Source organism: Pituophis catenifer, unplaced genomic scaffold (assembly GCF_029215685.1).
Source record: "Pituophis catenifer annectens isolate HBS135680 unplaced genomic scaffold, rPitCat1.0.hap2 SCAF_6, whole genome shotgun sequence".
Taxonomy (NCBI): domain Eukaryota; kingdom Metazoa; phylum Chordata; class Lepidosauria; order Squamata; family Colubridae; genus Pituophis; species Pituophis catenifer.
In genome coordinates this window covers 40,402,830-40,416,594 of record NW_027256886.1, presented here as the reverse complement: position 1 = coordinate 40,416,594, position 13,765 = coordinate 40,402,830, and the positions used below count along the sequence as shown (strand labels likewise).

The 13,765-nt window shown below is 37.2% G+C and overlaps 1 protein-coding gene and 1 long non-coding RNA gene across 4 annotated transcripts in view; both read left to right on the top strand.

Moving 5' to 3' along the window:
* The first annotated feature begins 427 nt into the window (after window positions 1-427).
* The window catches only part of AMMECR1L (AMMECR1 like), a 29,306-nt gene continuing 15,968 nt past the window's right edge, over window positions 428-13,765 (top strand). For all 3 annotated transcript variants that reach the window (XM_070945364.1, XM_070945363.1, XM_070945366.1), the window contains exons 1-3: window positions 428-507; window positions 1,812-1,921; window positions 3,588-4,032. In XM_070945364.1, the coding sequence (XP_070801465.1) occupies window positions 3,626-4,032 (407 nt within the window). In that variant the 5' untranslated portion in view covers window positions 428-507; window positions 1,812-1,921; window positions 3,588-3,625. The remainder of the gene's footprint in view (window positions 508-1,811; window positions 1,922-3,587; window positions 4,033-13,765) is intronic.
* Window positions 6,936-9,266, top strand: LOC139318097 (uncharacterized). The gene is made up of 3 exons (XR_011600495.1): window positions 6,936-8,168; window positions 8,699-8,745; window positions 8,891-9,266. It is a non-coding gene; the product is annotated as an uncharacterized lncRNA (long non-coding RNA).

Below are 13,765 nucleotides of genomic sequence, written 5' to 3'. Positions count from 1 at the left end.
CGCCAGGGCTCCTCACGTGACCTTTTTAACGGCCGGTGGAAGTTCCTGTCATCTATGGTTCTTTTTGGAGAAACTGTCCTCGCTCTGTCTATGGTTTTCATGGGGCCGATGGGAGGTCGGTGTGCACATTCCTCTCCCATTACCTCACACTCAAAGAAGGGGCCGCCGGGAAGGTGGAGGACCTGGGGCTCTCCTGCCTTGCTTCAGCTCTGTTTAGCCGGCGGCCACTCCGCGCTTCTTCGTCCGGTTCCGCTGTGCGGTTCTTTCCCACGGCCTGTCTTGTCCTCCCTTCCCCTGCCCCGCTGGGTCCACTTCTCCAGCTCTCGCCCGCCCTGGCCCATGGCTCCATGAAGCGCGGGGTAGTAGAGGTGGCGGCGGCGGCGGCGGCGGCGGGGAGGCAAGAGCAGGAGGAGCGGCGGTGGCGGCGGCGGTGGTGGTGGCGACGGCGGTGGTTAGGTTGAAAAGTAACTGGAGTAGGGAACCGTCTTCGCGTCAAGGAAAGAAAAGGTGCGCCGCGTCGGGCTCTTTTTTTGGTCAGCCCCGTCCCTGGGGGAGGGGAGGGGAAGGGAAGGGAAGGGGGGAGGCAGGCAGAGTATAGCCAGCCTTTCGGCTCTCCTCAGATCTCACCGCAGACCGCTTGCCTCGCCTCTGATCCCGCAGGCGAAGCTTCAGACCTTCAGGTGAAGCGCGCCCTCCTGTCTCCTTGCCTGTCGGCGATCTTGGAAGCAGCTTTTCCTTTCTGCCTCCCTTTCCTGCCAGGCCAGCTGGTCCTTTCACGTTTGTTCTGCTCTGCTGCTTCCCTTAGGGTCCGGGGGTCTTGAACCTATTTGATTGCCAGGTTCTTAGCTAGCAGGCGGTAGCCCCATTAAGGATCAAAACGCCCCGGTTGGAGCGGATCGAGCTCCCTGGGTGACTTTGGCAAGCTTCCTTTTCCTTGCTGCTTTCCTGTCATGTTATACAGCATGGTGTTGGGAAATCATATGAATGAAGAGAATCCAAGTTAGATTTTTGTTTTGCATTTGCTAAAATAATGCAGGTTGTTCCTTGCTCTGTACTGTACTGTATGTGCAGTAGTGCCTCTATACAGGAACATGCCCCACGTCAGTACAGTTGGTCCCTAGTATGTTCTTAGAATTGCAGCTACAGTCAGCTAAACTCATTTACAATATTCTACCTTTTTTTTTTTACTTGGTGTGAGGAGTCAAGGGAAACTTAAGTATGCATATAATTGTGCTTTAATTAGAAGTAAAATTCAGAATTTGAATGTTGCAAGAAATATGCTGAGGATTTTCTGAAAACTCTTGATTTCCTCTGTAGACATTGCTCTAATAGTGGTTTTCGTTATTCCAGGTCACTTTCTTTTGCAAATGCTAATCTCTTTATTCCACCAGTGTTACATATTTTAGTGATAAGTTCAAGTCCTTGTCCCTCCTTGTTCTTGGATAGTTCTAATAATTTGTATTCTTCTACTTTACTTTTCCCATTTTTTTCTACAGTGCCTGCCATATATGCTATATATTAAAGAAAATTGGTTCCAGACACTGAGATAGTTACTTTAAAAGAATACATGTACGGGGTGTGGGTGCATGTATACATTTTATTTGTAATATAAAATGTATTTAAATAAAGATTTCAAGAGTGAATATAAGAAAGATGAATGGAGACAGGGGAGACAAGGAAAAAAGTTTTCCCCTCAAATAGGAAATATTTTACAATGTATTTTTAGTCACTTTTGCAGGTCTGTTGACAGTTTAACAGTCTAATGGTGTTCAACTACCTAAAATTTATGGGTTTTATTTCTTTCTTTTCAGATTTGGAAACAGGAATGGGCCGTGAGAAAAGGAAATTCATTCCAGAAATAAAATAGCTTCCCCTTCCACCTGTCCACTTCCCCCTTGGCAGTACAAGGTTTCTGCTTTCAGTAAGCATTTATCTGAAGCCTAATATACAAAAGCTTGTTAGTATAAAAAAACAAACAGCTTGTATATGGTGATGCTAACAGTTGTGACAGCTGTTGCTGTTCCACACACCAGCAAAGTGGGAAGGTCATCTTCTAGCTGTAACTTTTCCCTCTTATTTTTTTTCTCTCTCAAAAGGAACTGAATAGGTATTTAATTCTTAATTTTTTGAAGGCTGATATTTACAAATATTTAACATGAAGTATTGTGTTAAATATCTGCATTGTGTATACACATTTCAAGAGTTTTTGCACATAGTATTAGTATACAGTTCCTTCACATAGTTGTAAGCAATATCAAATTAGTATAAACATATATTTATAAATTTATTGCATGCTGAAGTTTTACTCAGCATATTAATTTAGCTGCCAGTGGAAAAATGTGTAATTTAACATTTTTTAATATTTTTACAAATTTTGCATATCCTTATCACACTGGGTGTACAATTTGTTTCAGTCTTGTTCAATAAAAGTTTGAAGCCTACAGCTAAGACTGTTTTTCTGCTCACTTTATAATTTGAAATAAAGGTAGTTATGCTGCAAAAACAGCTCTTCTACCAGAGATTGAAGTATCTATGTTATCATTTGGGATTTCTTGATCAAAGTCATTAGGGATCGCTTATACCACATTGCACAAATTGCCCAATTATAACTGAGGAAATAACACTTCCAAGTATGGATGCACTCACTAGATATAAAGATAACAAAGTACAGCCATTTTGTTTCTAGCAGACCATGCAGGGTAGCTGCAAGGAAGGAAAAATTGTCTTTGTCATAATAAATAGCAGATATGGATAACCATCCGTCTTGATCCAGAATATTTTTTTAATAGGAACAGAAGCCTAACCAAGAAGAAATATTATTCTTGGGTTTCTCTGGCTATTATTTCCAAAAGTAGAAAGTAGAGATCTGCACATTTTAAAATTTTTCAAGTTCAAATTTCACAATATGTCCCATTTCAAGTATGAAACATGCAGTTTCAAACATTCTGGTTTGAAACTCATTCTGGTTTCAGCTTGGAATACTTCAAAACACTCAACTAGCCAAACTGTATCCAAAACAACAGTTTTGCACTCCAGACAAGATATTAGTTGAAGCTTCACACTTGAAAGCTCCTCTCCTACCTCTGTAATTTGCACAGCTTGCATTGGCCTTCCCAGGCCTTCTCTTGCTTGCTGTACTCCTGCAACACCCCCCCCTCCTATGTCACTCCCATACACCTTCCCTAGAACTCTTTCCACTTACCAACTAGCATATCTCGGGTTTACAGTGGTAACTAAGATTGCCTTTGCTACATGATGTGTTCATGTGACATCACACTTTATGATGACATTACTTAGTGACAGCAATCCTGGCCCCAATTGCTGTCATAATTTGAGGACTACATAAGTTGGTAGTTCAGTGTTTTCTGATTAGTTTTGAATTGCTGATACATTTTTAAATTAACTTTTGATATAATGTAATTTCAGTTTGTTTCTGTTTAACTTTTGGCTATGTCATATGCCAGTTTTCTTGTATAATATGTATGTTATAATATGAACTACGCTGTTTTATTACTGGAAAAAGTACTTTCTTGTATATTTTTTTCATTAATGAAATGACATATGTTGCATATTGTGTGTTTTATCAGGGTTCTACAGTGCTTCAGACAGTAGGTGCTGAATCAGGATGGGAAAAAGACGCTGTGTTCCTCCACTTGAGCCCAAGTTGGCAGCAGGCTGTTGTGGGGTAAAGAAACCCAAATTGTCTGGAAGTGGAACACATAGTCACGGGAATCAAGCCACAACTGTGCCAGTCTCTAGTTCAGGTCCTCTTCAGAACCACCAGCATGCAGATGGGGGCAGTGGAAGGGAGAATGTATCAGATTTGACTTTATGCCCTGGAAATTCTCCAATTACTCGAATGAATTCCACTTCAGGAGCATTGAGCCCACTTGCCCGGCCTAATGGAACTGCCAACAGCACCAAAAATCTAGTCGTGACAGCGGAGATGTGCTGCTACTGCTTTGATGTACTCTACTGTCATCTTTATGGTTTCCCTCAGCCACGACTTCCTCGATTTACCAATGATCCCTAGTGAGTAAATTTATGGGCATGGGAGGGAAACTGAATATCCTTCCAAAAGGATAATGGAAGGGTTATTCAAAATACAGATTATCTGCTAAGAAATCTAAAATAGTCGTTTTTGTAGATGGCTTAACGTATACAATGAAACTCTCTGCTATAAACAGAAAGCATGCATTATATTGATGTTTATGAGATAAAACAATTCTGCAGTTGTAATTGGAGAGCATTAGAACTTGGAGGGTGAGGAAAGAAAGTCCCAGCAAGAACAGAAATAGTTATGTAGCACTAGTTTAATATTGTAATAAGGATAGAGAAGTATGCAAATGATAGAGACTGAAGATCTGCTAGAGAGTTTTTACAAATTACCTAAATATTTCATATTTATACAATATAGTCTTTGTTTTTTGAGTGGGAAGATATACAAAATAGTTCAGGAGTGTTCTGTTCTACCATTTAGGCTGTACTGAAGCTCCTCTGGACTATGCTGTTCCAGAGGCAGTTACTAGTTTCTAAATGTAAATCCCCTGAACTGAAAGTAATCTGAAGCATGATATTCCAAAATCCAGTTTCAAGGATTTTTTTTCTGGAAACTACTGAACTACTGAACAGCACAACTTAAAGGGGAACAGAAGGTTCGTGAGTTATCCAGAATGTTCTTTTCTTGAACCAATGAGTATTACGCTTCCTTATTTTTTGATTTTTTTTAATTATTATTATTTTTATTATTAATTTTTTAATTATCCATTAATTAAAAATTATTGATATTTACAGCATCCGTGTAGAAAATGGAATGCAACGATGGTACCTTGTTGCACTTCTTTTCTAGAGTTTCTGATGTATATGATACATTTCCATGTCTTTTTCCTGCATCAGAAATCTGGATACAACAGCAATTTCTCATCATTGCTGTTGGATTCATGATGGATACCAAGGAAGATTGAGCTTGTCCTGATTCAGGATATGTATTGCTTTTTTTGAAAAGCAAAGAGTTTCTTAAAGGAATAAAATCTCATGTAGTATAACTGAAATGGTCAGTTATACTGACCAGTTATACAACACTGATCCCCTGTATTGCTCATGTAATCAGTTAAGAATCATTCTGAATTCAATTTATGTTAAACAAAATCAATTATACATGAAGGCCTCCCCAGTACAGCAATAAGTAGTATATTGAATGATGACAATTTTACATAGTTTCTTGCATATGGTTGGGAAGCATTGCTAGTTACCAAAGAGACGGTATTGGGATAAAGTAATATAATCTAATACAATATAGTATATATCCTATGCTTATTAAAAACATGCTTATACCAAGAAAAATTGGAGAATTCAATATCAGATTCAAATATCAAAAGTCCTGGTTTAAATAAACATATAGGATCAATTTATACTGTTTCCCAGTTTTGTAACTCATACATTTTCTGAAGCATAGTTTGTAATTAAAGATATGCAGGGTGACTTTGCACAATATTCTAGGATAAAATATGATTGGCTATTTCATGGTTTAATAATGTTTATTACTGTGCTTAGTTTATGGTTTAAAGTGTTGTGTGACCCAAGCATTTTGATTAATGCAGTAATCTTTGATTAATGTAGTGTTCAACCCTAGCTACATCAAGATGTGCCCATGAACGTTTTGCTCTGTACAGTTATATTTTTTAAAAAAATAGGAGAAAATTGTGGATATATTAATAACTGGAAAGATTTGAATAATTAATAACTGAAAAGACTATAGTAAAGGAGTATGTGTTAGTGGTGAACATGTTGAATGACATCTGAGGAGACCTAGGTTCAAATTACTCTCAGCCATGGTAGCTCACTGTATGTTTTTGTGCCAGGCCCTTTTTTGCCTAAACTCCCCATGACGTTGTGAGAAGTATTAGAGAGGGAGTGTTGTATATGGTACCTTGAACACCTGAAGGAGAAATCAGGTATAAATGTAATAAATATCTAGACATTTACTTAATAGAGTTTTATCATATGGCAAAATATTTCTGCAAAATATTAATATATATATGAATGCTGTTGATACTTTGACAGTTTCTTGGTCCATGTGTTATCAGCCACTTATAACATTTGACTTCAGTAGTTGGATATTTTTTCCTGTAGTTTGTATTCTCTATAACAGTGATGGCTAACCTTTTCCAGGCCGAGTGCCCAAAGCGCACACCCAAACCCCCAAAATGCAATGCACATTCGGCCCCCGCGCATGTGCCCTTTCTCATGCGTGTGCAGCCCCTGCATGTGAGGCAGAGACTTGAAGACCAGCTGGCCGGCAGGAGGCACGCACGCATGCGGGACAGAGCTGAGCTGGGGCAATGGCTCGCGTGCCCATAGAGATGGCACTACGTGCCACCTCTGGCACATGTGCCATAGGTTCGCTATCACAGCTCTATGAAATGCTACTTGTATAATGTAAGGGTTGGAAGTTAACTTGGAGATTCATTCTCCTGATGATACACAAATCTACGGTAGTACTACAACATTGCCTAAACTGCTAATCCAGCCTCTATTTAAACACCTTCTCTGCTTAAACAATCCACCACTTCGTGAGGCACTCTGCTCCATACTGAACAGTTCTTACCAATTTTTTTTATGTTCTAGTAAAACCTGCTAAATCAAACTCATTTTTTGGTTGTCCTGTTTTCTGGAACAGCTCTAAACAATTACGTCTGATAGGATTGCCTTTCAGAGATTTAATGACATCTCCCTTGTCTCTGCAGTGTTTTCTTCTTCAAGCTAAACATACCAAAAACCTCCACCTGCTCCTCATAATTTTTTTTTTTTTTTTTTTGCTTTCCAGGCCTTTTATCATATTGGTTGCTCCCATTGGGCATGTTCTAGTTTGACCATGTCTTTTCTAATATATGTGCCTACAACTGGATGTAGCATTCTAGAAGTAGGATGATTCATTCAGAAGTGAGAGGAACAATTATTTATATTGATCCTGATAATGTACTTCTATTAATACAGTTTAGGATTGCTTTTTCTGGTTTCATTTTTTGGAGCTGCACAACATTGTTGGGTCATACTCAGCTTGTAATCTAGATCCTTTTTTTATATATTGCTGCCTGTATCATACCACCGCCATGCACACGCTTTTAATTTTTTCCTATTTCAGTATAAGAGTCTAGATTTGTTGCTGTGAATTTCATCTTGCTGCTCTTGCTACTTATTTGAGTTTATCAGAATCTTCCTGAATCTTTATATTATGTACTTAGAAGTTTGCTGTTCCCCCCCCCCGCCCCATCTTCATGTCGTGAGCAAATTTGATAATAATACATAATAATCCTTCAATCAAATTGCTTACAAATATGTTGAGCAGCACAGGACTTAAAATGAGTTCTGCAGTACGACAGTCAGATCTAACTTCCAGCTTAGAATGGCCTTAGCTGAACAGCACAGGACCTAACAGGGACTTACACTGGCCTTAGCTTAACAAAATACAATTCTGTAGAAATAATTTCAAGATGTTAGATGGAATCTAACTAAGATGCCCACCACTATGGTAGACATACTAGTGGGAAAAATAGGATTTAATGAAAGTTTCTTTTGCCAGCTGATTTTGAGATTTACTCTTCTGAGTAAAAATGGTAATACATAAACATATCCTTATTACTATGATGTTCTGCCAATAGAATACTATAAGAGGAACAGTGTTTCATCCTAATACTACTTCATCAGTGTAGCATTACACTGATAAAGGGATTGGTGTGATTAGAAATATTCCCTTATATTTAATGGAGAGCCAAAACAAAATCATGACAGAACTGCTACGTTGCTATGGTGTAGTTAAGATTTCAATTAACCCTGCCTTTAATCCCGGTGTATTTTTACCAGTATATAAACTCCAGACAAGATTTCTAGCTGAAATATTAGGGTATGCTCTTGTTTGTGTATGTGAGAGAAGGAGGGAGGGAAACAGTGTGATAATGGGAATGAGAGAACATTTGCAACTGACCAAGGGGCTGTGTGGTGATGAGAAATACAGAGGAAGAATACTTTGCACAATAGTTCAACCTGTCCAGAGGACACTGCTGACATTTGTTAGAGAACTCCCAACAGTTACCTTACCTTAAGACATGAACGTCAATCATCAACACTACTCCTACAACTGGGATAAAAGGACAAAGCATCTTGAACAGGTAAGCTATGTATGATGGAATGCCAAAGAGGCTTTGGGAACATAGAGAGGTAGCAAAACAGTTAAGGGAGGAGGAAATAGGGACACTGAAGCAGATTGTTGAGTCGGGGAGAGAGGAGAAACATAAAAAGGTGACCAAGATTAACTCTACCTTAATTACAGTCCATACAAGCTATGAATTTACTTGGTAAACATTTCAATTTTCTGATATTACTCTATAAGCAATAAAGAACTTGAGGAATCTTGTCATATTTTTGTTTCCTAAACTAGCCAGACTTCTAGGGCTTGAAACCATACTTAAAAGAGTACAGTTTCCGTAAATATTCCCACCCCTTCCAATAAAAAAATGAAAGCTGTATTTTGACTAATTTTATCAGCAAATTGATATTTTCTTCTACAATACTTTGATGCGGGTTTAGTGTATGTGCTCCAATAGCCATGAAAACAGTAAATGCAAATAAATAACTTTTAGTGAAAGCTAGATATTCTAAATCTTGCCCTTTTAACGATATGATCCCTTTTGCCTCACAGCATCAAAACCTGAACATGGGAATAACAGAGGTTTTCTTCAGTGAAAGGTGGGTATTTAGGGTAAGATTTGCTATACCATTTGAGCACCTACAGCAGTATTAAGTGGTTTCTTCACAAATAAGTACTATGTGTTTAGATTCAGAGACTTGTGCCTTACACCTGCTAATTGTTACTCTCTCTTTATATCTTTAGATTCCTACATACTCTATTTACTAGATGTGGAGGGCTGGATATTTTCCATTCTCAGTGCCATACAGACTAAAAGGAAAACTTCCAGCAAAACCAGACCTATGTGATTCCAACTATTCCATTGTATGGTTGCCAAATATATTCCAATAGGTTCCATATTTCAGCAACCATTTACATAACAAGTGAAACAATGTTCTCTACAGAAGATTAAGCAAGAATACCCACACCCACTACTATTATAGAGTTTTCCATTTATAAAATGTGACAGGGTGGTTTGCAATCCCTTCTGTGTGGTTTTATTTTAGAACTACAGCACTATAAGTACTACATGTAGAAGAGTGGGACATATATTTACAATAAAAATAAGGATTTCACTTTATTGCAGCGTTTGTCTTTTTGTTAGTATAGATGGTAATGTTCACTTAACACCTGGTTTCTATTGTTCAGAATCGTACTCGATAAAAAGATTTCTTACTATTAAGGTTTGGTGCATGGATGGTTCTATCATCTAGCCACTTGAGTGTTAGTTATACTAAGGAAGTAGGCCCTTCAGCTTTCAACAGGAGGCCTGGTTTCTGGTTCTGTAAACAAGACAGTCATTCAACATTGGTTGAGGGAGAAAAGATACCTTATTAATAGCAAGCTGTTGTATGCATGCCTATTTGGCATTCCCTTGGTTACTTAAGAGAACATATCTATATCTGTTTATGTGGACTTCTCCCAATGTCTTTTGTTGTGAGACTGCATCCAGAGCTTGAAATGAAAGTTATTGTATATGTGACTGCTATAATACAATAAAGATCTAATGTTCTTTTACAGCCTGTGAATTAAAAGTGTAAATATCTGAAGGTGTATATAGATAATATATAGGGAATATATTTGATGATGGAGTACGGAGTTGCTCTAGACTGTAGTGTGGGTTCTAGTTCTGCCTACTATTTCATGCTTGTGTCTAACTTAATTTTAGCTATCAATGTATGCGGAAGATGAATTGGATCTTACTGTATCATTTCTCACAACAGAGCTTGAATTTATGTCTTCGAGTTTTTAGAGCCTCCTTGATAAATAATTATTGTTCCATACAGTAAATGAAAATTGCATATTAATTCTGACAGACTTATACTTGCTAGATTTCTGCTATCTGAACCTCAGTGTGCCATGATATATAATATCTGTATTGGTAATCATGTTTTATTTGGTAGAAAAAGGTGATTGGGAATAGTTTCTTATCACAGTGCAGAAGTTGCTAAATTACTCTTCACAGTATTAAAATGGTTTAACCATGGCTGTTGAAATAAACTCTGCTTGGTGAGTTCACACACCGATCTCACTAAAACTAAACAAACAACCATTATTTATTTATTTATTTATTTATTTATTTATTTATTTATTTATTTATTTATTTATGAGATTTATATGCCGCCCTATCTCCAGCCGGACTCAGGGCGGCTCACAACAGTTAAGAAACATCTAATAAAAAGTTAAAAAATTAAATCCAAATCTCATAATTTAACAGTTAAAAGTACAATTAAGACTAACAAGTTAAAATTAAATTAGAATTAAAACCCCATCAGTCCAGGCCAGCCAAATAAAACAGCCACATTTTCAGATCGCGGCGGAAAGAGCAGAGGTCGGGGGCCACCCAGAGCTCCAGGGGCAGTTGATTCCAAAGGGTAGGTGGGCCCACAGAGAAAGCCCTCCCCCTGGGGGTCGCCAGCCAACACTGTCTGGCTGACGGCACCCTGAGGAGGCCCTCTCTGTGGGAACGCACCGGGCGATGGGAAGCTGTTGCTGGCTGCAGATGGTCCCCCAAATATCCCGGGCCTAAGCCATGTAGGGCCTTATAGGTAATCACCAGCACCTTGAATCTCACTCAGAGGGCAACCGGCAACCAATGCAAGTCACGTAGGAGAGGTGTAACATGGGAGTGTTGGGATATTCCCATCACAACCCGCGTGGCCACATTCTGCACCAGCTGAAGTCTCCGAGTGGTCTTCAAGGGCAGCCCCATGTAGAGGGCATTGCAGTAGTCAATACTTCATCCAATTATGGATGAAGTTCTTCGTGCTTGGCTACTGTTGATGGGGAAGAGAATATTTTCTCCATGTTAAGATTATTATAAGTTTGGCAGTGTGGCGTGCAACAGTTTTTACTTCTATATATGCGTTTTGCTTTTTTCAAATTTAGAGTCCCCTGTTTTTATTACAAGGATAGGTATCAAATTATATATAAAAATATGCAGCAAAATCTAGAGCTAAAAAGGCTTTTGTTCTATAAATGAAGCTCTTTTTGCAGTAAATAACATTATCCAATAATGAGGACAAATAATTGGGAATCTTCTGTTAACTCTAAGGTTTGCAAAAGTAATGGAAAAGCTTCACAGAAAAAGTTCTTGAGAAGAGCAAGTGAATGATGCACATTGTCCTTGCACAATGTATATGAAAGGCGAGCAGATAATAAGTGTAAGGAGAAATTACCCTGAAAAAGATATTAGTTGTTATCCTATACAAGAGCATTCTACATTGCAATGTTTTGCTGCAGATTCCATTTGAAATTTAAATTAAATTTACAATGTTTACAAGACAGAGTGTTTCAAGAGGCATATTTTTTAAGTCATAGCCACCTAAAAGGTCTAAAATAGACCTTTTGCCTAAAAATCTATTTGAATAGTAGCTCTGAGTTCAAAACTTGTTTGCTACTTTGTAATGTATCAATTGGCCTTAATTAAGATACTATACAGTTTGTTATTTTTAACAAACATAGCTATTTGCCTATATGCCTATATTTTAAAGTTAACTTATTTTTTACCCTGTTTCCCCGAAAATAAGATCTCCCCAGATAATAAGCCCAATCGGGCTTTTGAGCACATGCTCTAAAATAACCCTCCCAAAATAAGCCCTCTCCAAAAAATATTTAAATGCAGGTACAGCCGGTCCCCGCCATTTCCTCTGGTTAGGGTTAGGGAGACAGAGCTGGAAATCAGGTAAGATGGCAAGAGGAGTCCCAAAATAATAAGACCTCCTCAAAAATAAGGCCAAGCGCTTATTTCGGGGTTCAAAAAAATATAAGACAGTCTTATTTTCAGGAAAACGTGGTAAAAGAAAGATGCAGTTTTTAAATTCTTTTACTTCTTACTGTTTTTTTAAAATATACAAGAGCCATTTCACTGTATCTGTTCAATCCATGGCACTGAGAATTTATTAAATGTTTTTTTTTTTTAATTTGATTTATATGCTGAACCAGTGGCTAACAATCCTAGCAGTACAGAATTCTTGGCTTATAGCTTAGAATACCAAAACATAAAGTCAGTGATGTACTGTAGTCAATAAGTTTTTGGAGAAAAAAAATCATCTCTATTTCTGACTATGCTTTGTTCCCTTTCTTGGGATAATTCTAAATCTAAAGAAATTCTAAGCAGAGAAACTGAGAAGAGCATGGGATTACTGTTGTTATCAAGGATTTCAGGCTCATTTTTAAAATAGTTTATGTTAACAATAACATTACAAATTGTAAGAGCTGATTTAAAATATAACAAATGGAAGATAAATGTTAATAGATTATTTGCTATTCAGATAAAGAAATGGAACAGCAGGCTTATTTTTCAGATAGACATGGCAACTTTAATTTTCATCCAGATTATTGTATGCTTGAATTAATTGTCTAGCAAACTGGGTTTTTGTAGCATTTTTTGCCATGTTGTTAAAAATAGAAACAAAATTGAACATTCTATGCTAGATAGCTAGAACAAGCTTCAGATTTAGTTCTGGAATACTTATTACAACTAGTTTAATTCCATTGATGATATTCTTAATCATTAGATATCAACAGAAGTGTAGCATACTGAAGAACTCAGAAACGAGATCAGGAGGTAATACAGAGGAGAATAGTTAAGATTTATTTAAAAGCACATTACACTAATATAAAATTAAAAACACAGATTTGATAGATGCATGAATATGCATAGCCAACAAATTAAAAGCAAATGGTACCACAATTACTGTGTGTTCTCTGATTATCTTTAAGAGTTAGAAAAAAACGACACTTAATCTAAGTTAGGCATGACATTATCCTGGCTTTAGAATTTGTTCATAAAAAATAATTCTTGAAGACTTTATTTAAGATTTGATTCAGAGGACTACTTTGACACTGTAGCAGTTCCAATTATCTGTCCTCTTAGGATAAATAGCCATCATGGAAGAGCACTCTAGATTAGAATCATAATGGGGAGAAAAAAGTACAAGAATCCCTCTAAAAAGATGGCATTCCTTCAAAAAGCATCCGATTTATATTTTCTTCACTTCCGCAAGATCTGTCATACACTATTTAGTTTGGTCCTTAAATATGGTTTCTGGCAATACTGTATGACATGGAAAGAGAAATAGAGATAAAAGTATATATGTATTAATTCATTTATAGTTGACTATAATTATGGCTTATTTCTTGAGTTCCATCACATATTACTGTTTAGCATTTATGTGTGAGAACACTTGAAACAGAGTCAGATTGTTAAAAAATTCTATTATGCAGGCCACCTAAGTATTCTTAGGCATTGTGAAAGCATATTTTGGTTGTTTGTACAGGCTTCATATGACACAGAAAACAATTGCCGTTAGAAGGTTACTATATTAAACTTAAATATAAACAAATTAGAAAAAACAGATAACATGGTAGTAGAAGCATTTAGTATATGCTTGATTAAGCAAAAAACACAAAATAATAATACAGATAAATATATTTGGAGAAAACGTGTTAAAAGGCTTTATTGTAAAAAATATAAATAGCAAAGATAAGATTGTTAAACAAGCTGCACTGCAGAAATAAGTACAAAATGCTATGGATCCATGACATTTAGCACCCACATAACACGACTCTTGAAAC